This window comes from Myotis daubentonii, chromosome 16 (genome assembly GCF_963259705.1).
Source record: "Myotis daubentonii chromosome 16, mMyoDau2.1, whole genome shotgun sequence".
Taxonomy (NCBI): domain Eukaryota; kingdom Metazoa; phylum Chordata; class Mammalia; order Chiroptera; family Vespertilionidae; genus Myotis; species Myotis daubentonii.
In genome coordinates, this window is record NC_081855.1 from 15,099,436 (window position 1) to 15,124,260 (window position 24,825).

The 24,825-nt window shown below is 37.1% G+C and overlaps 1 protein-coding gene across 1 annotated transcript in view; it reads left to right on the forward strand.

The window, feature by feature from the left end:
• The first annotated feature begins 7,421 nt into the window (after nt 1-7,421).
• The window catches only part of LOC132218017 (myosin-8), a 31,471-nt gene continuing 14,067 nt past the window's right edge, over nt 7,422-24,825 (forward strand). Inside the window, exons 1-20 of the mRNA XM_059668634.1 lie at nt 7,422-7,663; nt 9,132-9,366; nt 10,004-10,147; nt 10,245-10,401; nt 13,906-13,933; nt 14,034-14,148; nt 14,239-14,331; nt 14,458-14,521; nt 15,181-15,279; nt 15,372-15,475; nt 15,700-15,838; nt 17,250-17,368; nt 17,485-17,634; nt 18,675-18,845; nt 21,202-21,511; nt 21,621-21,688; nt 23,432-23,519; nt 23,605-23,722; nt 24,085-24,208; nt 24,311-24,447. Of these exons, the coding sequence (XP_059524617.1) occupies nt 9,163-9,366; nt 10,004-10,147; nt 10,245-10,401; nt 13,906-13,933; nt 14,034-14,148; nt 14,239-14,331; nt 14,458-14,521; nt 15,181-15,279; nt 15,372-15,475; nt 15,700-15,838; nt 17,250-17,368; nt 17,485-17,634; nt 18,675-18,845; nt 21,202-21,511; nt 21,621-21,688; nt 23,432-23,519; nt 23,605-23,722; nt 24,085-24,208; nt 24,311-24,447 (2,432 nt within the window). The 5' untranslated portion in view covers nt 7,422-7,663; nt 9,132-9,162. The remainder of the gene's footprint in view (nt 7,664-9,131; nt 9,367-10,003; nt 10,148-10,244; nt 10,402-13,905; nt 13,934-14,033; nt 14,149-14,238; nt 14,332-14,457; nt 14,522-15,180; nt 15,280-15,371; nt 15,476-15,699; nt 15,839-17,249; nt 17,369-17,484; nt 17,635-18,674; nt 18,846-21,201; nt 21,512-21,620; nt 21,689-23,431; nt 23,520-23,604; nt 23,723-24,084; nt 24,209-24,310; nt 24,448-24,825) is intronic.

The window sequence follows — 24,825 nt, forward strand, 5'->3', positions numbered from 1 at the left end:
ACTTGCATTTTAAAAGTTTGATGTAAGATAAAATTACTTAAAAAGGGTGAAAATAAAGGTATGGGAAGAGATAAACCACATATATGCTACCCCAAAACAAAAGCAAATATAGCAAAAATAATATTTTTGGGCCAAATAATACAAAAAGTGGCAGAGATAATTCATATTTTATTTTTTTAAAGATATAATCTATCAGAGAGATATAATGATCACAAATTTCTGTGGAGTTAGCAACCATCTTTGAATTCTATAAACAAAATCTGAAAGATCTAAGAACTATCATGATAGAGGATTTTAACCAATATCTACTAGAAAAATAAGAGATCAGGTAGGAAAAGCTAAAAACATAGATGGATAACATAAATAACAAGCTCAATCATAAAGATAAATATGAAATTTTGTAGTCAATAATGTGAAATATAAATGCTTTTCAAACATCTAACATATGCATTTTCAGTGAAGGTGACATCACTCTTTGGTAAGTGAAAATTAGGTCTGAGGGGTGCAAAAAATATCTTAGATATTGTCATAGTTTTTTATTCCCTTCCAAACTCAACTCCACCTTTAAAAATACCTTATTGTTCTTCTTGTTAGGGAGAAATTAAATTAAATTAAAATTTATTTAATTAAAACCTTATTTCTTAGTATTTCATTTCTTAGGGAGAAATTAAACTTAACTAATGAATTTAAGGAATTTTTTTCTCCTTTGTGGGCAGTAATGAAAAAAATAAAACATAGTAAAAAAACAATGATCTAAAACAATCACAATAATTTGAGCCATGTTGGGAAATGAACATTTAGAATACCTCTTAAAGGCATACAATACTCTGGTAACTGTTATTAACTATAGAAAAACTAAATAGTTGGGGGAAAGAAATGTGAGAAAGGTTTCACTGTATGCTCTGTGCTTCTAGAAATCTGAAGCATGTAAATGTATATACTACATTAAAAGAAGAATCTATATTGTTTTCATTTTTATTGAATTTATTGGGGTGACACTGTTTAATAAAACCATATAGGTTTCAAGTACAACTCAATAAAACATCATCTGCATATGAAAAAAACTAAATAAATAAGAGAAAGGAATGAATAAAATTAAAAGCAGAATACAATAAAATTAAAAAATATAAAGAATAAAGAGGAAGAGATAACTACACAGGAGTTTTTAATTATAAAAGGTACGCATAAAAATTTCAAAAATCTAAAATCGTACATGGAATAGGTAGTTTTCTAGGAAAATACAAAATTTACAAATGGGACACACACACACAGAACAGACTAATCAATGGTTATGAAAAAAGTAAATAATAGTAAAATGTTTATCCTCCAAAGAGGCCAGAGCCCAACAAGTTCATGGAGGAACTCTAGCAGACTGTCATGGAACAGATTATTCACATCCTAAAAGCACTGCTGCAGAAAATAGAAAAAAATGGGAAGTGACTTGTTTTACAAGACGAGTATGATCCTGGTATCAAAACCAGAAAAAGATAGCAGAAGGAAAGAAAACTATGGCCTAGTCACATATGAATTCAGACGCAGATGTTCCACATAAAAATTGTAAACTTAAAGCAATAGGGAATTAAACAATATTATATCAATAGGTTTTATTTCATGAACTCCAGAACAGTAAAATTGAGAAAACCTACCACAAAATTCACATTATATAATTCATATACCATAAAATTCATTATTTAAATGTACAATTCAGTGATTTTAGTAGATTCAAAGTTGTGGAATCATAACCACTATCTGATTCCAGAACATTACATCACCTCAAAAAGAAACTCATTAGCAGTCACTATCCATTCTCCCCTTGTCCATCCTCTGACTATCACTAGTCTACTTTGTCTCGATAAATTTTCCCATTCTTAACACTTTATATAAATGAAATAATCAAATATGGCCACATTAATCTGGCTTCTTTCACTTAGCATAGTGTTTTATTTTTTATTTTATTTTTAAAATGTTTTTACATTGATAAGGAAGGGAGAGGGATAAAGAGAGAAAAACATTGATGAGGGAGAAACATCAATCAGCTGCCTCTTGCACACCCCCTACTGGGGACTGAGCCCACAACCCAGGCATGTGCCCTGACTGGGAATCAAACCAGTTACCTCTTGGTTCATGGGTCAACACTCAACTACTGAGCCATACCAGCTGAGCTAGCATAGTGTTTTAAAGGCTAATCCATGCTGCAGCATGCATTAGTACTTCATTCCTTTTTGTGCCTGAATAATATTTCATTGTATGAATATATCACATTTTCTTTATCCATTTGTCAGTTGACAGACATTTGGGTTGTTTCTACTTTTTGGTTATTATGCAAAATGCTTCTATAAACATCTGTGTACAAATTTTTATATAAGCATGTTTTCAATTTTATTGGGCATATTCTAGGAATGGAACAGTTTAATTCCTTTTTATGATCAAAATTATTAGCAAACTAGTCCAGCCAAGGTAGCTCAGTAGGTTGGAGCATCATACTATACACCAAAAACATTGTGTTGTGGGTTTGATATCCAGTCAGGGCATATACCTAGGTTGGGGTTCTATCCTCGGTCAGGGTGCATATGGGAGGCAACCCATCGAATGTTGCTTTCTCACATCAATAAACATATCCTCAGGTAAGGATTTTAAAAATTTTGGAAAACTAGGTATAAAGTATATAGCAAATATCATACTTGATAAAATATTAGATGCAGTCCAATTAATGTCAGGAACAAGATAAGAATCACTTATCTTGTATAGAATACATATAGAAGTATCCCGGTGTCAATAATATATTAATACTATTCAACGTTGTCCTAAATGTCTTAGACAATGCAATAAGAGAATGAAAAGTAATGTCTAAATTATAGAAAAAGAAGATATAGATTTGTGATTATTTGTGCATAATACATCAAAACCCCAAGAGAATCAAATAAATTATTAGAAGTGATAAGAAAATTCATCAAGGGGGCCAGATGAAAGATAATAGAAAAATCAATAAACTTCAGAAACACCACTAATCTGTTAGGGACTGTGTTTGTATGTAACCAAAAATATGAGTACACAGTGCCTTATAAATATTAGTGGTTTATTTCTCTTCACGAAACAAAATTCTTCTCATGAATATCAAAGCTAAGGTCTGATATTCTCTTGATCTTTGTTTCAAGGCTATAGCTCCAACCATGACATCTATTTTCTACACAGGAAAAAAGGATGAAGGAAAAGGGAAAGGCAGTACCAGAGGAGTCTGCTCTCTTTTATAAAAGAGCTTCTCTGCAAGCCCTACCTGCTTGCATTTCATTAGCCAAAAAAGTGTCTCATGGGTATTTGATGCAAAGAAGTCTGGGAAATGAAGTTTAGTTGGCATACTGCTGCCACAAACAAAAGGGAGGTTCTGAGTACATGAACTCATCTGCCACATGCCAGTAACAACAAGTAGGAAGTATATAGGAAAATAATCCCGTTAACCACAGCCACACAAAAAAACCCTAAAAATTCTTAGTAATAAACCTAATTAGAAATATAGAAGACATTCATGAAAAAAACCACACTAGGATCTTAAGAAATGCTAAGTGAAATAAGTCAGACCAAAAAGGACAAGAGCAATATGATTTCACTTATATGTGGGATCAAAACAGCAAACAAACAAAAAACCTCATAGATGCAGACACCAGAATAGTGGTTAGCAGAAAAGGAAGGTGCAGGGAGGATGAAGAGGGTGAACTATGTGAAACACCATATGAGGTGACGGAAGGAGACTTCACTTCAAGTGGTGCGCACACAATAGAATATACAGATATCTTGTTATCAGTTGTAAATTTACAAAATGTTATTAACCAATGTTACACCCATAAATTTAATAAATTTTAAAAACTAAAAAAATGTTGTAAGAATATCTTTTAAAAAGACTTGGAATAAACAGAAAAAATATATCATACTTGTGGATTGAAAGACTCACTATTATAAAAGTATCAACTCCATTTAATTAATTCAATTTAATCAAAATCAAAATCCCAACAGGATTTTCCACATAATCTGATGCCAAATTTCATACAGTAGAGTGTAAGAATTGTCAAGACAACTTTGAAATAAATGAATATTTGGGGGAAATCTGCCCTGCCCGATCAGATCTCAAAATATGTGCTATTGGCCCCCCAAAATGATACAAAATATGGAATCCAAAAACAGATTACATTCTCTTCCTCTCTCTCTCAAACATACACAGACTGATCTAGATTACAAATAACAGTATTTTCTTTAAAAACATTAGTTTGAAATTATAGAACAGATTGTCTGGTGCAGCTCAGTGGTTGAGCATCAACCCATGAACCAGGAATCGCTGGGCCATAAGGTGGTTCAATTTTTTATTTTATTTTTTAGGAAATGCCATACTGTTTTCCACAGTGTCTGCACCAATCTGCATCCCCACCAACAGTGCACAAGGGTTTCCTTTTCTCCACATCCTCACCAACACTTATCATTTGTAGATTCATTATTATTATTATTGTTATCATTTTAACGTATTTTTATTGATTTCAAATAGAAAGGGAGAGAGAGATAGAGACATCAATGATGAGAGAGAATCACTGATTGGCTGCCTCCTGCATGCCCCACACTGGAGATCAAGCCCACAACCCAGGCATGTGCCCTTGAATGGAACAGAATCCAGTGCCCTTCAGTCCACAGTCTGACACTCTATCCACTGAGCCAAACCAGCTAGGGCTATTATCATTATTTTTTAATCCTCACTCAAGGATATTTTTTTTATTGATTTTAGAGAGAGAGGACGGGGCGGGGATGGGGGAAGAAGGGGAGGGGAGAGAGAAATCAATGTGAGAGAGAAACATCTATTGGTTGCCTCCAGCATGTGCCCCAATCAAGAATCGAACCTGCAACCTGGGTATATGCCCTGACCGGGAATCAAACCCGCAAACTTTAGGTGTATGGAATGATGCTCCAATCAACTGACCCGCACCAGCCAGGGCACATGCCCTGGTTGTGGGCTCAATACCCAGTAGGGGGCATGCAGGGAGGCAGCCGATCTATGTTTCTCTCTATCCCTCTTCCTTCCTCTCTCTTTAAATATCAATAAAGACATATGTGTTTGTTTGTTTTTGATTTCAAAGAGAAAGGGAGGATATTGCTATATTTATTATAGCAATTATTTTCTCTGATATATCTCTTTGGGCAAGGAAAACAAAAGAAAAAGTGAACAAATGGGACTACATCAAATTAACAACTTTTTGCACAGCAAAGGAAACCATCAACAAAATGAAAAGACAAACCACTGAATGGGAGAACATATTTACCAATGATACAGCTGATCAGGGGTTAATATCCAAACTTTATAAAAGCTCAAACAACTCAAAACAAACAATCCAATTAAAAAATGGGCAAAGAACTCGAATATACACTTCTCTAAAGAGGACATACAGATGGCCAATAGACACATGAAAAGATGCTCAATGTTACTAATGACCAGAGAAATGCAGATTAAAACCACAATGAGAGATCACCTCACACCTGTTAGAAAGGTTATCATCAAGAAATCCATAAATGGCCCCGGCTGGCGTGGGTCAGTGGTTTGGAGCATCATCCCATACTCCTAAAGGTTGCGGTTTTGATTCCTGCTCAGTGCACATACCCAGGTTGCGGGTTTGATCCCTGACAATGTTTCGCTCTCACATCGATTTCTCTCTCTCTCTCCCTGCCACCTTTCCTCTCTCTCTAAAATCAATAAAAAACACATCCTTGGATGAGGATTAAAAATAATAATAATGAATCCACAAATGATAAGTGTTGGTGAGGCTGTAGAGGAAAGAAAATCCTTGTGCGCTATTGGTGGAAATGCAGATTGGTGCAGCCACTGTGGAAAACAGTATGGCATTTCCTAAAAAAATTAAAAATTGAACCACGTTATGGCCCAGCGATTCCACTTCTGGGACTATATCCAAAGAAACCCAAAACACTAACTTGAAAGAATATATGTACCCCTATGTGCACTGCAGTGTTATTTAGAATAGCCAAAATTTGGAAGCAGCCCAAGTGCCCATCAGTAGATGAGTGGATAAAAAGCTATGGTACACTTACACATTGGAATATTACCCAGCTGTAAAAAACAAACGAACAGCAAAAGTGAAGGAAATCTTACCTTTCGCCACAGCCTGGATGTATCTAAAGGGTATTATGCCAAGTGAAATAAGCCAGTCAGAGAAAAAAATAGTACCATATGATTTCACTTATATGTGGAATCTAATGAACACAATATACAAACAAAATAGAAACAGACTCATAAGATACAGAGAATAGTCTGACAGTTGTCAAGAGGTTTGTGGGGCTGGGGGGCTGGATGAAATAGGTGAAGGGAGTAAGCAAAAACACACACACACACAAAAAAAACACAACAATCCATGGACAAAAACAACAGTATGGAGATTACCAGAGGGAAGGGGGTTGCAGGCAGGTCGAAGAGTGTAAATGGTGGATAAATGGTGACAGAAGAAGACTAGATTTTGGATTGTGAGTACACAATGCAATATGCAAATTATGTATTGCCGAACTGAACACTGGAAACCTATATAGTTTTATTGACCAAGGTAACACCAATAAAGTCAATAAAAAAGATTTTAATTTTTAAAAATGTTAAAATTTGTTTAAAGAATAGGGCATAAAATACATTAGTGTTATATTAATTTTAAAAGCAGATAAGACCTATATATTCTATATATATGTGTACTGTATGACCCTATTTATATGTCTATGTATTATTTTATTATTGCATATTGGCATTATAGACATTTTTCTCCTTGCTTATTTTTTTCTACACTGAATAAATATTATTTTCTAATGAAATAATAATTTTTTTCCATGTTGAGCAGGTAGGCACTGACCCAATGGTGAAAACTCAGTGTAGAATTTCCTCTCACACTGGCTCTGCTGCCCAAGTTGAGACTCCAAGGATGAGCCTGGGCAGTGACCCAAGGGAATGAGTTGGGGGGGTTCCTGTGGTAGCAAATAAGGAAAAGTGGTTGGGGCCCAGACAGCAATTGCCGCTGAGTCTCTGATCATTGAGTTACCGCAGGCATGCATGGAAGAATTTGCCAAAACGAATATAGCTCTTAGGAACTTACTTTGAGGCCCCACCAGGCACTGTCGAAGATTACCTTCCCAGCATACTAGAAAGTCTTCTTTGCCGGCAGAGAGGCCCCTGTAAAATTATTTATAGGAGATTGGTTCGCATACTCAAAACGATATGAATACTTCTAATTATATCCAAACATGCCAAATGTCAGTACAAATTATGCTGAGGGTTCATGCTGCCAAATGTCTTGCCCTAACAAAGAGAAGATAGCTGCAGCATCAGCACATTAGTTCCTATATAAGCACAACAGATCCTGCTGCTTTATCTCCAAGACCCAGAGGTAAGTGATGGGGGTCTTGGGGCTTGAAGGATCCCAGCGGGTACAAAGAGCCTGCCACATGATCCATCTCTGAGCATGAAACTCTTCCTCCCAACTTTGACTTTTATTTTCATAGAGCTAAGCTTTAGACCAGGGAAATTTTAATTCTGGAACTACTTTACTAGCATTTCATAGCTTAGAAAATTTTTTAAAAAAATTGTTGTTTTACAGTGTTAGACACTTCTGAACCTTCATTTTCATCTGGAACTCCAGAGGTAAGACTCAGCTTTATTCATTTATTGATGACATAGGGAAGTTATTCTAATGAAGATGAGAATGGCTCTTAATTAAACACCATTTCTACGTTTTTGCAATTATGTTAGATGGTGCTTCCAAGTGAGTGGCTGCATATAAATGCTAGCAAGTCATATTTTCAGAACATCTTATTCTCAGAGACTACCTTCATTTGAGTTCCAGGATTAAAGGACATTTAGGCCAGAATGAATTGTGACAGTGAATTCTCAGCTGCACTTATATCTGTCCAGGGGCAATGGTCTGTTCCATGCCAATCTCCTTGTACTGCAAAGTGTTGAACAATTAAACATTTTACCAAGATTTTTTAGGCACCCAGAAAAATTTTACCTAACAATTTAACAAACATCTTGTTAAAACCACAATATTTCAGCTACTTTCTAATAATTCACTGCTATTGGTTTTTAGAAAGATTTATTAATGGTCATTAAAAAGTCACAAGTATCACACCCACAGAGTGCTAAATACAGTACCTAAATTGGAAGAGCTCCAGGCCCTTCCTCAGGTAATGTACACCTGAAAGTAAAGGAAGATTCGATCAATCTAACATACCAATGTTGCCGGGCCTGTCTCTCAATCACAGGACAATGGGTTACATGCACGGGGTGAACTCTTAATTTTTGTCTCTTTTCTTTTTCTGGATGGAAAAAAAAAGAAGCTGTGGAATTTATATGGAAAGAAGGGGCCTTCTTCATGCTGAAGCTCTCATTTCTAACAATTGAAATCTCTCATGCCAAAAGAGTGTCAAAGAGACTTTGGAGTTAAGGCAATGCTAAGTCTCTTGGTAACAAACCAAATGACCACAAACCCAGAGTACTGAGAATTTATTATGAGGTTCTTTTAACAACCCACTGAGAGATATAACCCCAAATATTAACCTAAAGTAGGTGTTAAAAATAATTATTTGGCTTATGAGTTTTTAAAAAACGGCCAACTATAAAGGGAAGGATGTTTTTGACAGTTTTGAACACATTAATCTTCATTTCACAAGACAAACTTTCCTTCCGAATTCTATGATTTCCCTAGCATATGGCAGATGAAAGCATGCAGGGGAAAAAGAAAGGGTTAAAAAGTGACAGTTGTTTTAAAACAATCCACCAAAAGTTTTAGCTATAGATATTGTTCCAGTTTAGAGATTAAAATGATGCAAGGTTTCCGTTCTCACTCAATTGTAGGTACCCAATCCCCAAGGATCAAGTTACATACACTCTGGGAAGGCAATTTTCAAAGTCTTAAAAATGAAGACTCAAATGACAATCTCATTCCACACCAGTCCTGTGTTAGAGTTTCTGTGTTAGAACACTGATAACCACAGTTTGAAAGAATAGTTACAGCCTAGGCAATAGAGGCTCAGCATTTCTTTCATTTCAAATCCTAACTCACATTTTATGCCGTCTGTTCCTACTTTCCTGCTGTCCCATTTCTTCCCAGGGCGGAATCCCCTGCTAAATAAATCGCAGCCATGAGTTCGGACGCTGAGATGGCTGTTTTTGGTGAAGCCGCTCCCTACCTTCGAAAATCAGAAAAGGAGCGGATTGCGGCCCAAAACAAGCCCTTTGACGCTAAAACATCAGTCTTTGTCGTGGAGCCCAAGGAAGCCTACGTGAAGAGCGTCATACAAAGCAAGGATGGAGGAAAAGTAACTGTAAAGACGGAAAGTGGAGCAGTAAGTAAAAACCTGGAGAAAAACTTCTGTTTTATTTCTCTATCTCCTCCGTTCGAGTTGAAGCCTTACTGGGTAGGAATCTCTAAGCCTGTGGCCAATACAAGCATCCTTGTAGTTCATTTGAGAACATCATATTTGAAAGCAAAATAAATTCTCAGCAGTAACCTCATTTCCTGCCTTCCCAACTCCCCACACAACTTGAACCCACTAGTATGGACCTCTAGCATTTCCCTTCAATTCCCCAATCCCCACATTTGGAAGAATAAAAACTAACTTCTCCTATCAAACGAAGTATTGTTTACTAAGTTAAATAATGTATTAATATTTCCATTACTGCCCCCCCCCATAGAAATTACTTGTAATGAATGGCAAGGAAAAATAAAAAAAAAAATGCAGCCTGTTAGAATAAGAGTGAAAGGACATAACCTGGTAACCTGGGAGGGGGAATGTGGAAGGAAAAAATCTTTTTTTAAAAGTTCATCATAGGGAACAAATCTTCTTAGCATCAAACTCTGAAACGAGTATCTTTTCATTTCAGACTTGCAGTGTCTGCAAGTGTAGGTTATAACCAAAACAGATAAACGCAATCCCTACCTCCAATCATTAATACAAACTGGTCTCTTACTTTACTTGCCAGACTCTAACTGTCAGGGAAGACCAGGTCTTCCCCATGAACCCTCCGAAATACGACAAGATCGAGGACATGGCCATGATGACCCACCTGCATGAGCCCGGAGTGCTGTACAACCTCAAAGAGCGCTATGCAGCCTGGATGATCTATGTGAGCGCCCATCCTCATCTGTTTATTGTTTATCTCTGCGAGAAAAAACATGACCCACATGCTGCATAGAATTTTTAAAAAATTCTGCTTTCCTCAGACCTACTCAGGCCTCTTCTGTGTCACCGTCAACCCTTACAAGTGGCTGCCGGTGTATAACCCCGAGGTGGTGGCTGCCTACCGAGGCAAAAAGCGCCAGGAGGCCCCGCCCCACATCTTCTCCATCTCTGACAACGCCTATCAGTTCATGCTGACTGGTGAGTGGGTGATTAATCTGTTTACAGAAATGTGGCAACAGAATTTTAAACAAACAAACGAACAGATTTTTCTGGGCCTTGATTATAATAGTACACTGCAGCCACAAGGGGCATCACTGTTTTCAAAGAACGTTCAGAGCCATAATGACATCATGTTCAGCAGCCAGCCATCTCCACTTTACAGGTGAATGAAGGGAAGGAAGCTCACTGGGCTCACTGATCTGCCCAAGCTCAGCCAGCCAGACACTGGAAGCCTAGCTGAAACAATTAACAGGACTCTGTAAACATGTTTGCTTTCCCATATTTTTTTACTTTCTGATTTGGATAGAAAAAATGTTCCAATAGATTCTTTTCAAATATCCACATCCAGAGCGATCAAGGAAAATAGCAGCCATAGCTGGAACGCTTTGTGAATTCTTATCTTTATCTTTAAACTGCACAGCTAATATTGCCAGCCTTACGGGTAAAAAAAGGTGAAAAATAGAGCTATCACTATCTTCCCAAAAATCTTGATGCATTTTCCTATTAGAATAAAACAATTAAAACCGCTCTTTCTTTGAAAATATTTTTTAAAAATGATTTCAAAATTGGTTATTCCTGTCTTATCGAAGTATAAACAAAAACCTTTGATATGCATTATAGGCCCAAATACAGCATTAAAATCTTTTATCTTCACACAGCAAATTTATTGCCTTTGGAAATGTTCTAAATTCCTGCATTTCCTGTTGGTCCATGGGATTTGAGTAACTGTGAGGGTTTTGTTCTATTCTGTTGTGTTTGTTTGGTTGCACTTGTTTTTAAATTGTCCTTTTAAGGAGAAGAGAGAAGAGAAAGGAATTAAATGGGAATCTTCCCTTACTAACTGGCCAGCAGTTCTATAAGGATTTCATGCCAGTAAACTGTTCTGTGGTTGTTCACAGAAGCGAACTGCCTTTCAGAATTCATGCACATGCTGGCTTATTTCAGACTTCTAATACTCAGCAGCTTCACTACCACTGCCACCCCTGCTACCAAGGTCCCCCCAAGCTTTGGAACTGCTCCAAATTCAAGATTACTTGTGGTTTCCAAACATGATTTACATATAAAATCATGCAAAACTGTGGCATTGGACCTGGTGATGTTATTTTAGCATTGCCAAGAGACTAGAACATTGTTTTCTGATCTAGGCTCCCACTGGGTGTAATAATGATCTTTCATTATTTTTCTTCTACTGAAAAGAAAAATCAATCTGAAAATGTTCCAAGATCTGTATATACTTCCCTGGACTGAACTTTAAAGTTCTCTAAAATCTGTATCTACATCTAAACAATATCCATATTTGTATCCATTTCTCTGAATAGATTTTTAGATTTGAGAATTCTCTAAAATCTATGATTTATCGGTATAAAATTAGAGTTTTAACATATCATGAGATTGGTATAAATCAACTTATCAATCATATAACTAGTGACAATTTTTGTTTTTAATATTTAAAAATGAATATGAAATAAAAAGAATAAAAGTAAATGATAATGGTTTTATAAAGCATTTTGGAATCCTTCAGCAGAGGAATTCTCTTAAATCCCGAGGATTTTTATAGTAGCAACATCTGCCATAAACTTGATATGCCCATATGTCCCAGATACTATCATTAGTCTATATCAGGGGTGGGCAACCTTTTTGTGAGTGCATGCCAAAACCAGCAAAATCTCTGACTCAAAATTCTTCTGTGTGCCAACCCTAATTTTTTGAGAATATGTTACGCCTACTTGATATCTCTTAAGGTGTACATATGTGAAGAACCTTGAAGAAATAATAAAATTCATTCGAGTGACAAAAACAGTATATGATGATGAAAAATACATTTATTTTTTAATATATACATGTACACTGATAGTCCAACAGAAAACTTTATGACTCCGTTTGATATTATCAGTGGGACTTTTGCTGCTGCATCACTGATGACTGAGATTTTACATCAGGTTTATATTTCATGACCTTCAGAGATATGCACGAGCTACTACTTTCATCTGTCAGGCTACTCCTATTATGAGACTTAACAAAATTCATCACTGAGAACAAAGGTTCACAAGCATATGTGGATGAAACCAAAACACTGGTTGGATCTAGGAAGGCAGGGAGAGTTAAGGCAGAGGCATAGAAATTGCTCTTCCCCTCTCTCGTTAATCCATGTCTACGGTCTTTAAGATAACTTGTTATGTAAAATTATTTATTTATCTAAGATGCACCTACACTGAATTTATCTGAAAAATAAAAAAGTCGATATTAAGAAAAAAATTGTAAATGGAAGATTATAAGAGGGGGTTTTCATGTGCCAGCAAAAGTTACTGGCGTGCCATGTTTGGCACATGTGCCAGGGTTTGCCCACCCCTGGTCTATATCCTTCTCTCCAAGAAACTGAATGAATCCATTGGATAAGTGGTGGATAACTAGCCAAACAAAATTTGTGAATGCATAAACTCATATGAAAGCATACACAGGATATATTTTCCTAGATTGGGGGGAGAGTGGGATTTTCCCCCCTTTTATGTGAGATAACTAGTTATTAGTGACCTGAGAATAATTTTGGAATAATTTCTACTAATATCAGCTCTTAAACTAGCTGTACTGATCTGAGATTGTGCTTATTTGTAATAAAAGTAAATCTCTAAAATAATGCCTTCCAAAAAAGGTAAATGAACACAAACACAATTCCAGAACCCTTCCTTATTTAATATTACCAGCAAAGTAATGATATCAAGAACTGAGAGGGGGACAGGTAGCAGAAAAATATATAAACTAGAAGTTAAAAGGCCTGAATATCTTTGTCCTTAACAAGCTATGTATTTATTTAAATAGTCACTTATTCCATTCTGGGTCTCAGCTTCTTTATCTGTTAAACTTCAAAATTCTATGATTCTTACTGAAGTATTTACATATGAAATTATATGATCCCTGGGGTTTTCTCTAAAACAATCTAATGAGATATGACCGGGGGGGAAGGGGTATGTATTACATAAAATTGACCAAATGTGTGGCCAGTGTGGCTCAGTGGTTGAGCATCAACCCATGAACCAAGAGGTCAGTTCTATCCCCAGTAGGGGTCATGCAGGAGGCAGCTCATCAATGATTCTTTCTCATCATTAATATTTCTATTGCTTCCTCTCCCCTTCCTGTCTTTTTAATCAATAAAAACATTTTAAATAAAATGACCAAATGATAATAATTGTTGAAGCTATATAATGGGTATATGGGGGTGCTTTACTGTCTCTACTTTTGTATATGTTTGAAACTTCCCATAATATAAGTTATAAAAATTAATAAAACACGAAAAGAAATAGATGATTATCTGCCTCTCTTTTTCACAAATTTTTCTCCAAGTGGCAAGTACTATATTAGAGGCTAAAAAAAAACACCACAAATATTATAGGCAACATCTTCAAAATGTGAAAAATGACAAGCTGTATTTGATCTGAACTGATTAAAAAATATTCGTATTGACTGGGCTTGATTTCTCTTTCACAGATCGCGAGAACCAGTCCATCCTGATCACGTATGTGGTATTTTTAATCCTCTCTGGTTTGTGGTGATTATCTTAGATGTTAACAATGTGAGCTGTAGTTCTGATCTCTTCTCTGGTTTCTATTTGACAGCGGAGAATCTGGTGCAGGGAAGACTGTGAACACCAAGCGTGTCATCCAGTACTTTGCAACAATTGCAGTTACTGGGGAGAAGAAGAAGGAAGAAGCTACTTCTGGCAAAATGAAGGTGAGTCCAATACCAGAGTCAGAATCAAGACTGTCGGGGCGCTCAGGAAGTGGGGAGCCTCAGATGTGAGCACTGCTCTTGCTTTTGCAGGGGACACTGGAAGATCAAATCATCAGTGCCAACCCCCTGCTGGAGGCCTTTGGTAATGCCAAGACCGTGAGGAATGACAACTCTTCTCGCTTTGTAAGTGTCTTGGTCACAGAGGGGTCTTCTCTGCCTTTAGGTGCCAAAGTAGCCATCTGAATTATCATTTCAACTGCATCACTGTGCTTCAACTTTTTAATACTAAATCATCTTTCTCTTTTCAAGGGTAAATTCATTAGAATCCACTTTGGTACTACAGGGAAGCTGGCTTCTGCTGATATTGAAACATGTGAGTAACAGGACCATTGAAAATCAAAAGAGAGAGACGAGTGATTTCATTAACAGGGATATTTTGCAATAGTTGGTACGCACTAAGACTGCTGCCAGTGTTGCCCTTGAGCCAATGCCAGGCTTATCCATGGTCCACTGTGTGCTCCATTTACCTCAATCTCAGACTGATGGTTCTATAGCACATTCTGGAATTGCTGCCTCAGAAGCAACTATGAAATTTTTTTCCAGGACAAACATTAGGGCTATTTATGGGTTCCTAAAAGTGACCTATAGGTTTACAATATATGTCTGTGATTTGCTCTTGATTTGAGCTTTGGTGTTTCCACGGAAGCCCCTGACCACAGAGTCTGAGGTGATCTATGGAAGGAATGCTAAGGATCAATTATAATACAGAGGCCACAGATCCCCAGAGGGAAAGTTTATTTTTGCTAGAGCAGCTATGCTTCAGTCTCTGCTCTTAAATGGTAAGAACCTTTGGCAGCTGCCATATGTATTTGAAATTCATATACGTATCACCAAAAGGATTGATCACCAAATAGAAATTTCAAGGGAGCCAGTATAATGTCTCCAATTGTACAAAGACACTGAAATTAATTTACTATCACAGCAGCATTTATATTTTCTTCTAATTCAATGTCTATTTTCATTTCTTTCCAGATCTTCTAGAAAAGTCCAGAGTTACTTTCCAGCTAAAGGCAGAAAGAAGTTACCATATTTTTTATCAGATTACTTCCAATAAGAAGCCAGATCTGATTGGTAAGAAAGATCTTAAATTCATAGATGAAATTTAATATTTTTTATTAACAACTTCTAATGTGAAATGTATCTCCTGTATTCTATGTGCCCAGAAATGCTCCTGATCACCACGAACCCATATGACTATGCCTTTGTCAGTCAAGGGGAGATCACAGTCCCCAGCATTGATGACCAAGAAGAGCTGATGGCCACTGATGTAAGTCTCTCTCTCTCTCTCTCTCTCTCTCTCTCTCTCTCTCTCTCTCTCTCTCACACACACACACACACACACACACACACACACTTTTTAAAAAACCTATTATGACTGGGGATGACAATAGCAAACTCACTGTAGCTATGGTTACTTTAGGATACAGTATAAACTCTCCTAAATGTTAATCTCTTCTGCCCTCATCTTTATCCTCTCATTTCTCCTGGTAGAGTGCCATTGACATCCTGGGCTTTACTCCTGAAGAGAAAGTGTCCATCTATAAGCTCACAGGGGCAGTAATGCACTATGGGAACATGAAATTCAAGCAAAAGCAGCGTGAGGAGCAAGCTGAGCCAGACGGCACTGAAGGTACAACATGAAGCTCCATCTGGGTTCAAATTAGAGGAAAAAGCAAGAAAAAAAAGCTTATTCTAAACTCAAATCTCCTTTTTAGTATGACTTCTGAAGGGTACACACACATTTATACATTGCATGCTTTCCTCACCCGCGTTCCTTCCTCACATCTCCGTATCGCCATCATTTCTATCCAGCCCAAATAAGTTAAAATGAACCCTAATAAGCCACTTATATGTAAGAAAATTACAACCGGGGGTGGGGAGGGGGAGAGGGGAGGAGGGCTGATCATTAGAAAGAGAATGAGATGCAATAGTGCTCCTGGTTTGCCTTGGCAGTGGCGGGTAGGTATAGAAGATAACTTGACCTAGTGGACTCTTTCAGCACTAGCTAGATAAACCTGGTAGCTGGTAATACAGGATCTAACCAGCCACAGCTGAGGATGAAGGATGTTTCTAGACATCTGCATGCGTGTATGTTGACTATATATTAACCTATAGACAGTCTAGGCAGAAAACAAGATAAAAAGAAACTGAGAAAGGAAAACAGTGAACTCCATGCACAGAAAGAACATGGAACATATAGGACCTACCACCGAAGCTGGTTATCTGCTCCTTGAAGCCCTTCCTGACCTCCTAGCTTGGCATTCTCTCTCCACCTCCTAAGCTTTTCAGCAATTACTTCTGTACATGACATGTGGCATTTACAGTATAGTCATTGACAGAATTTTAGAGATTCTGTAGTGAAATTTATTTCCCACATTTTCAGATAAAGAAACTGATCCAATGAGATGAAATTGGGAGGAGCAAAACTAAGATAAGGGTCCAAATATTCTTTTGCCCATCCCTAACAGGAAATATTAAGATGTATTTATCTTATCCCTCCAACTACACCTAATGTCTCTTAAGAAAAGAGACTGTGGCTTGTATCTTACATAAAATACTTCCATTAACACTGAACATATGTTTATTGTGGGTGAGTTTCTCAAAAGCTGCTTGCAATAAATTACAAAAGACCAGTGTAACTGATTGATCACTTATTAGCAAGCACATTCTCTAATGTACAGAGAGCCTCATCTGACCTTCTATAGCAGCGGTTCTCAACCCGTGGGTTGCGACCCCTTTGGCGGTCGAACGACCCTTTCACAGGGGTCACCTAAGACCATCCTGCATATCAGATATTTACATTACGATTCATAACAGTAGCAACATTACAGTGATGAAGTAGCAACAAAAATAATTTTATGGTTGGGTCACAACATGAGGAACTGTATTTAAAGGGCCAGAAGGTTGAGAAACACTGTTCTATAGAATTATTTAAAGGTTTTACTTAAATAATAAAAAAAATGGATTGGAGAAAAATAGAAAGATTGGATTAAAGAGAGTATCTGCCATTACACAACATTTCTCTAATTGTATCTCTGAAGTTGCTGACAAGGCAGCCTATCTCCAGAATCTGAACTCTGCTGACCTGCTCAAAGCCCTCTGCTACCCCAGGGTCAAGGTCGGCAATGAGTATGTCACCAAAGGCCAGACTGTACAGCAGGTAAGTGCACAACCCCAAAGAATCATACACATTCCTGGTCTTTGAATAGTGCCAGCAAACATTACTCCTTTAATAATGCCTTTAACATCATCAAAAACATTACTCTGTCCATGAAGGTGTACAACTCCGTGGGTGCTCTGGCCAAAGCCGTCTACGAGAAGATGTTCCTGTGGATGGTCACCCGCATCAACCAGCAGCTGGACACCAAGCAGCCCAGGCAGTACTTCATCGGGGTCTTGGACATCGCTGGCTTTGAGATCTTTGATGTGAGTTATCTTCATTTTAATAAAAAGTGGGAAGATGGTAATTTGGACTTGATATATGTACTATGTATTATCATTATTCATTTGCATTTGTAGTTTCTGCACTGCTTTCTCTAACACTGCTCCTAGAGTTACCTCCAAAATATCTAAGAGGTACCAGAATGTAATAATAATGATAACTAACGTTCATTGAGAAAATGTATTTCTGGCACTTATAATAAGATTTAACCTTCAAAACAACTCACCAAGGAGTAATTAGTATTACTGCAAATAACATGTGGAGAAATGGAGATCAGGAAAATCAAAACACATGCTAAAGATCCTCCAGCCACATAAGGCAAAACCAGGACAGGAACCCAGCTCTGAAGCATTTGGTCCATCAAGGCATCGCCCATCAATGAGAAAGGGCCTACAGGTAGAGGCAAGTTCATGTGGCACATACCATTTCCCCCCTGGGGCATCAGCTTCACTGTCTATAAAATGAAGATGTAAATTGTAACAAAGATTCAGATCTCCAATTACTACTATACCATATCAGGTCCCTACTTTCACAGACCTGACAAGGAGGATTTGCTAAATTTTTTAAATGAATAGAACAGAAATTAGATAAACTTTCCTTAATAACGTGACACTCAAAAGTGAAAATGTGAGCTTTATCTTGAATTGGAGAATGAGGGTGGTAAAAGAAGTGAAGTGTTTCTAATACATTACTTTCATCCTTAAATCTGAACCGTAACTCACAGAATCGTGGTTGTACTTTTAATAAATAATATTGCCCATGAAATCTTAGAGGTAGAAGGCGGTAGATTCTATCAGAATTCTTGCTGTATGACTGATATGTATGTTTTTAACTAATGTTCAGAATTCATGGAAAGAGTTCATGTCAAAAATAATCATTTTTCCTTGGGATTTTTGAAGAACCAACAATTCATTTAATTTTTATTTCATTAATATCTTCTACATGTTCTTCAATAAAATATTTTTTCAATAATGAATTTTACTACGATAAAATCCATTTAATGTTGAAAATTTTGTTTTTGCAGTATAACAGCCTGGAACAGCTGTGCATCAACTTCACCAACGAGAAACTGCAACAGTTTTTCAACCACCACATGTTCGTGCTGGAGCAGGAGGAGTACAAGAAGGAAGGCATCGAGTGGACGTTCATTGACTTTGGGATGGACCTGGCTGCCTGCATTGAGCTCATCGAGAAGGTCTGTTTGACTTCTAAAGGCTGAACTGTAAGGATAGCTTTTCCAAGTATCTTAAGCAACTCTAAAAGGTATTACATTAATCTTAAATTGTAATACAAATTAGAAAATTACTATTTAGAAATAACTTTTTCTTTTCAACTTTTACGTACGAGGGTACCACAGTGCTTAGTTTCATTTTGTTCCAACCAGTTTTTCTTCTAACACTGATTCAAATCTAATTTTAAGGCAGCACTGAAGACTTTATTGATATGGTCTGCTTCACTAGAGGAACTGCCTCATTAGTTCTAAATCCATCTCCATCATGATCCAATAAAAATAAGTCTTTTTCCTAAATTAAAATTAATGCACAAGCAACACAGCTAGAGCTTATATGAAAGTTAATCTGTTTTGAAGTCAAGAAATCAAAGTGCTTATGCTTTTTCATAATCTATCTTTAAGGAGATTAAATACACAAAATGTCTTACATAAGGTTTGGTTTATTTATAGTATTTAATTATTGCATATAAAGTAACCATCATTCTAAGTACTTTTCATAGCAAAACGAAACTTTGTGAATAGGTTAATTCATTCAATAGGAAACAAGTATAATCAGTATAGAGCCTTTTAGCAGTTCACTCCCCATGCTGTGCTGACATTTGGAGTTTGGATCCAGCTCTTCTTTTAGTAAAAATCATGCTGTGCAAAAAGGAAAAGAATTCAAAAAATGAGGGTAGTATAAGGAATCTTTGGGACAACCTCAAGTGTATCATCAACATTTGCATCATGAGGGTGCCACAAGGAGGAGAGAGAGAGAGAGTAAAAAATTGAAAACCTTTGTGAAGAACTAATGATGGTAAACTTTCCTAACCTGTTGAATGAAATACACAGACAAGTCCAGAAAGCACAGAGAGTCCCAAACAAGTTGAATCTAAAGAGGCCCATACCAAGATACACCATAATTAAAATGCAAAAGGTTAAAGACAAGGAAAGAATCTTAAAAGCAGAAAGAGAAAAGTAGTTAGTTACCTACAAGAGAACTCTTATAAGACTGTCAGCAGAAACTTTGCAGGCCAGAAGAGAATAGCAAGAAATATTCAAACTGGCCCTGGCCAGGGTTTCTCAGTTAGTTGAAGCATCATATAGTACACTAAAAGGTTGTTGGTTCCATTCCCAGTCAGGGCACATACCTAGGTTTTGGGTTTGTGGGGTATTTTTGTTTTGTTTTGTTTTGTTTTGTTTTCCATATATTTTTATTGATTTCAGAGAAAGGAAGGGGGAGTGAGAGAGGGATAGAAGCATCAATAATGAGAATCCTTCATCAGCTGCCTCCTGCATGCCCCCTAATGGGGACCGAGCCCACAATCTGGGCATGTGCCTTGACAGGGAATCAAACCATGATTTGGGGGTTCATAGGTCAACACTCAACCACTGAGCCACACCAGTTGGGCTAGGTTTCAGGTTTGATTTCCAGTCAGGGCTTGTTTGGGAGGCAATTGGTCAATGATTCTCACATCAATGTTTCTCTCTCTCATGTTCTGTCTCCCTTCCTTTCTCTAAGATCAATAAAAACATATCCTTGGGTGAGGATTTTTTAAATTATGTATTAATCAAAAAATACATAAATAAATAGTCAAACTGAGAAAAGCAAGGACCTACAACCAAGATCACTCTATCCAACAAAGCTATCATTTAGAATTGAAGAACATATAAAGAGCTTCCCAGACAAGAAAAAGCTAAGGAGTTCATCTCCACCAAACCAGTATAACATGAAATGTTAAAGGCTCTTCTTTAAGAAGAAGAAAAGAGATAAAAATATGAATAATAAATGGCAGAAAATACATATCTATCATTAATTAAATCTAAAAAAAACAAAATAAATGAACAGGCAGCACAGAAACAGGCTCAAGAGACAGAGAACATTTTGATAGTTGCCAGATGGAAAGTGGGATTGGGGGATGGGTGAAAAGATTAAGGGATTAAGAAGTACAAATTGATTGTTACAGAATAGTCATGAGATATAAAGTACAGCATAGAGAATATAGTCAATAATATTATAACAACTATGTATGGTGTCAGATGCGTACTAGATTTATTGGGATGATCACTTAGTAAACTACATAATGCCTAATCACTGGGTTGTACACCTGAAACTAATATAACATTGTATGTCAACTGTAAAAAAATTTAAAGTGAAAAAAATGATACTGTGGACTGAATGTAAAAAAAAGGGTGGAAAGGTCATTCTAGCAATAACAAAAGGACTTCAGCTATGACTCTGTTTTACTTTATAAATATAATTAATTGGGAAATGACCATAAGCCACTGTATCTTTTGAAAGAAGACAGGTTGACACCAATGTCTACTCTTCTGAATTCAGCCACTAGGCATCTTCTCCATCCTGGAAGAGGAGTGCATGTTCCCCAAGGCCACAGACGCCTCCTTCAAGAACAAGCTGTATGACCAGCACCTGGGAAAGTCGGCCAACTTCCAGAAGCCCAAGGTTGTCAAAGGCAAGGCTGAGGCCCACTTTTCTCTGATCCACTACGCGGGCACCGTGGACTACAACATTGCCGGCTGGCTTGACAAGAACAAGGACCCCCTGAATGAGACCGTGGTCGGGCTGTACCAGAAGTCTTCAATGAAGACTCTGGCCAGCCTCTTTTCCACATACGCTGGAACAGAAGCAGGTACTTTCTGTGCTCTTAATCTAACTTCAACCCATTCCCACAGCATGTTCACATACCATTCCAGCCTCTGGGATTCTACTTTAATTGATGGGTTTTCTTTTTACCTCAGACACTGGTGCAAAGAAAGGTACTAAGAAGAAAGGCTCTTCTTTCCAGACTGTCTCAGCTCTTTTTAGGGTAAAGTACAAATTTAATTCAGAAAACCTATTAAGTTTCTATGAATTAACATAATTATAGGCTTCAGAATAAATTAGGAGGGAATGGAATGTTAATAAAAATCACCTCAAACATTCACTCTTGTCAGGGCATAGCCAAAGCAATACTTTTGAAGGGTCGGAGCTTTACCCATTGTATTCAGGAATGCCAAAAAGGCCTTAGAAACATCCTTCCACCAAAACACCTGTTTGTAGACTTAGTTTTTTGTACTAGATGAAAATAACCTAAAGCCAAGCCTAGTGATTTAGATGGATGATTAAGTCAGAAACTGTCTCTTTATATTAAAATAACAATAATAATTTTACTATAGATAATGTGACTTTCTTAAGTGGCTTGAAAACAGATTCTTCTAAAGGGAATTGAATTAAATGTCTGGTTTAATGGCTACTTTGTTAGAATTCTTTTATAACTAAAATACAGATCTAACTATGACCTAAACAGGAATACTGCCCTATTCTTTTTCTTTCTCAATACCAATCTGCATTATCTCACACAATAAACTATTGTTTCATCAACTTATCCTTGTACATGTTTTCAAGATTAGAAACGCATTACTTTTATTTCCTAACTAGAGGCCTGGTGCACAAATTCGTGCATGGGTGGGGTCCGGCCAGCCCGCCCTGAGCCCTGATCGGGGCCAGGCTAGAGGGGGAAGGAGCCTAGGAGGTTGGCTGACTGACCCCACTCCTGATCAGGCCAGATGGCTGGCCGCAGTGTGCGTCATAGCGACCGGTCTTTGGTCGTTCTGGTAGTTCCAGTCACTTGGCTTTTATATATATAAATATAAATATAAATATAAATATAAATATAAATATAAATAAATATAAATATAAATATATACATATATATATTTAGTTTAATGAAATGGGGAGGGGGCAACTCTGCCTTCTCTCAAAGAATATACATAAGAAATACTGAGAAATGTTTACATGTGAGTTTTCTATAGTTGAGTAAAACACTATCATCTATCATAACCAATTGCTCTATTTTTGGAATAACTTCTCTGCTACACTCCAGACTGTGGATCATTTTCAGTATGTACCTAAGATCCACCCACACAAGGTTATATAGTCTCATGATTTTAGACTCCTCAAAGAAAATACACACAAAAAAAGATGTTACACGTTCCAGGGAATAACAAACTCAAGGAAAAAATGGCAAAAGTTGGAACAATTGCTAACCTAGGTTACCACTGTAAACCACTATTATGAAAATTATTAGCCCTGAGAGAGAAGAAAGAGATCTTAGAGGTACTCTCAATTATTTCCAGATGAAGTCCAGAGAGACAAAAAAGACTTTGTAGAATCAAGCAGCTCATTGTCAGAGCAAAGCCATATTCTTTTGTCTTGATTCCCAGTTGAGAACTTCCTGTGCATCAAGGCTACTGAATTTTCAGTTTGTTTATAGGATAGATCCTAAGTGTTAGAAATTAATATCTTGGAGAGCTACATTTCTTCCCAGTATTTTGGCGTTTTGGTTATTTAGCAGACTAGAATCTTGATGTCTTTAAAATACAGAGCAAAGGGGATATATGTGATACTATCAACAATAAAGATTTTAAAAATAAACAAAATACAGAGCAATGGAAGCCTCACAGACTTATACCTAATAGGTAAGAGCATACAAAGATTAGTTCCATATAATTACAAAACAGAAATCTGAAATAGAACTTTCTCATCAAGTCTCTTCTATCTGGCTTTCTAGGAAAATTTAAATAAATTGATGACCAATCTGAGGAGCACACACCCTCACTTCGTACGGTGTATCATTCCCAATGAAACCAAAACTCCTGGTAAGATATAAGAGCATGAAATAATCAAACAGGCACAACTTCAAAAATTCAGTGCCCAGTATTAAGTGCTCTGATATCCTTTTAGGGGCCATGGAGCATGATCTTGTCCTGCACCAGCTGAGGTGCAATGGTGTGCTGGAAGGCATCAGAATCTGCAGGAAGGGATTCCCAAGCAGAATCTTATATGGGGACTTTAAACAAAGGCTAGTCTCTTTTTGTTGTACTTCACTGAATGCCATGAATATGTACTCATTTAATTATTGTCCTCTGTTCACTGTATTTCATGTATCCTGCTTAGTAAATATTATAAAATTAAGAAGCCAAATAAGATAGTCTTGGGGTGGGAGGACAGAATAACAAGTTAGAAGAGGTGACGTTTCTTAAAAATAGGAATGGGACATGCATTAGACAGTGGAAAAATTATATTGTTTCACTATCTAAATTTAAAGAACAGCTGGATTTTCTATTATTTTTTCACTCTTTCTCTGAGATTTTTATTGATGTTTCTTTTTGGTGTAATTTGATTTTCACATATGATCACACCTTTCTTTGTTTGATTGAACAGATACAAAGTCTTAAATGCAAGTGCTATTCCAGACGGACAGTTCATTGACAGCAAGAAGGCTTCTGAGAAACTTCTAGGGTCCATTGACATTGATCACACCCAATATAAATTTGGACATACAAAGGTATAGCTGTCATTTATTTACACCTGATCCAAGTACCTTCTGCCATCTCTGTGTCTGCTGTCCTATGGGGGATGCTGTGTGACTCCCCCTTTTTCTTCAAAGGTTTTCTTCAAAGCTGGCCTCCTGGGTCTTCTGGAAGAAATGAGAGATGACAAATTGGCCCAGATTATAACAAGAACTCAAGCTGTCTGTAGGGGATTCCTAATGAGGGTAGAATATCAGAAGATGTTACAAAGGAGGTAACTATGCTGACTATCCGAATTGTAAGGTCCCTTCGGGACTATCAATCAGCCTTCATCACTCAGTAACTCTTTCATTTTGTGGCTATGTGCTTTTCACCCAGTTCACCCCTACAACTCATCAGCTTTTGCTGCTCCTCTCAAACTTGGATTCCCTCCAAAACTTCTCTTCTCCCTCCAATTTGTCCCTTCCCATCCACCTCACATACAACTGCAGGACTAATGTGCAGTAAGCACTATTTTCATCATGTCACATTTCAGTCTGGGTTTCCCCGTGGTGTGCGACATCAAATCCAAGTTATCTTGCATGGCTGTCAAGCCCTCTCTATTCCCCACCTCATCTATCATTTCCAACCACACAGCCTTTCCAGCCAGTCT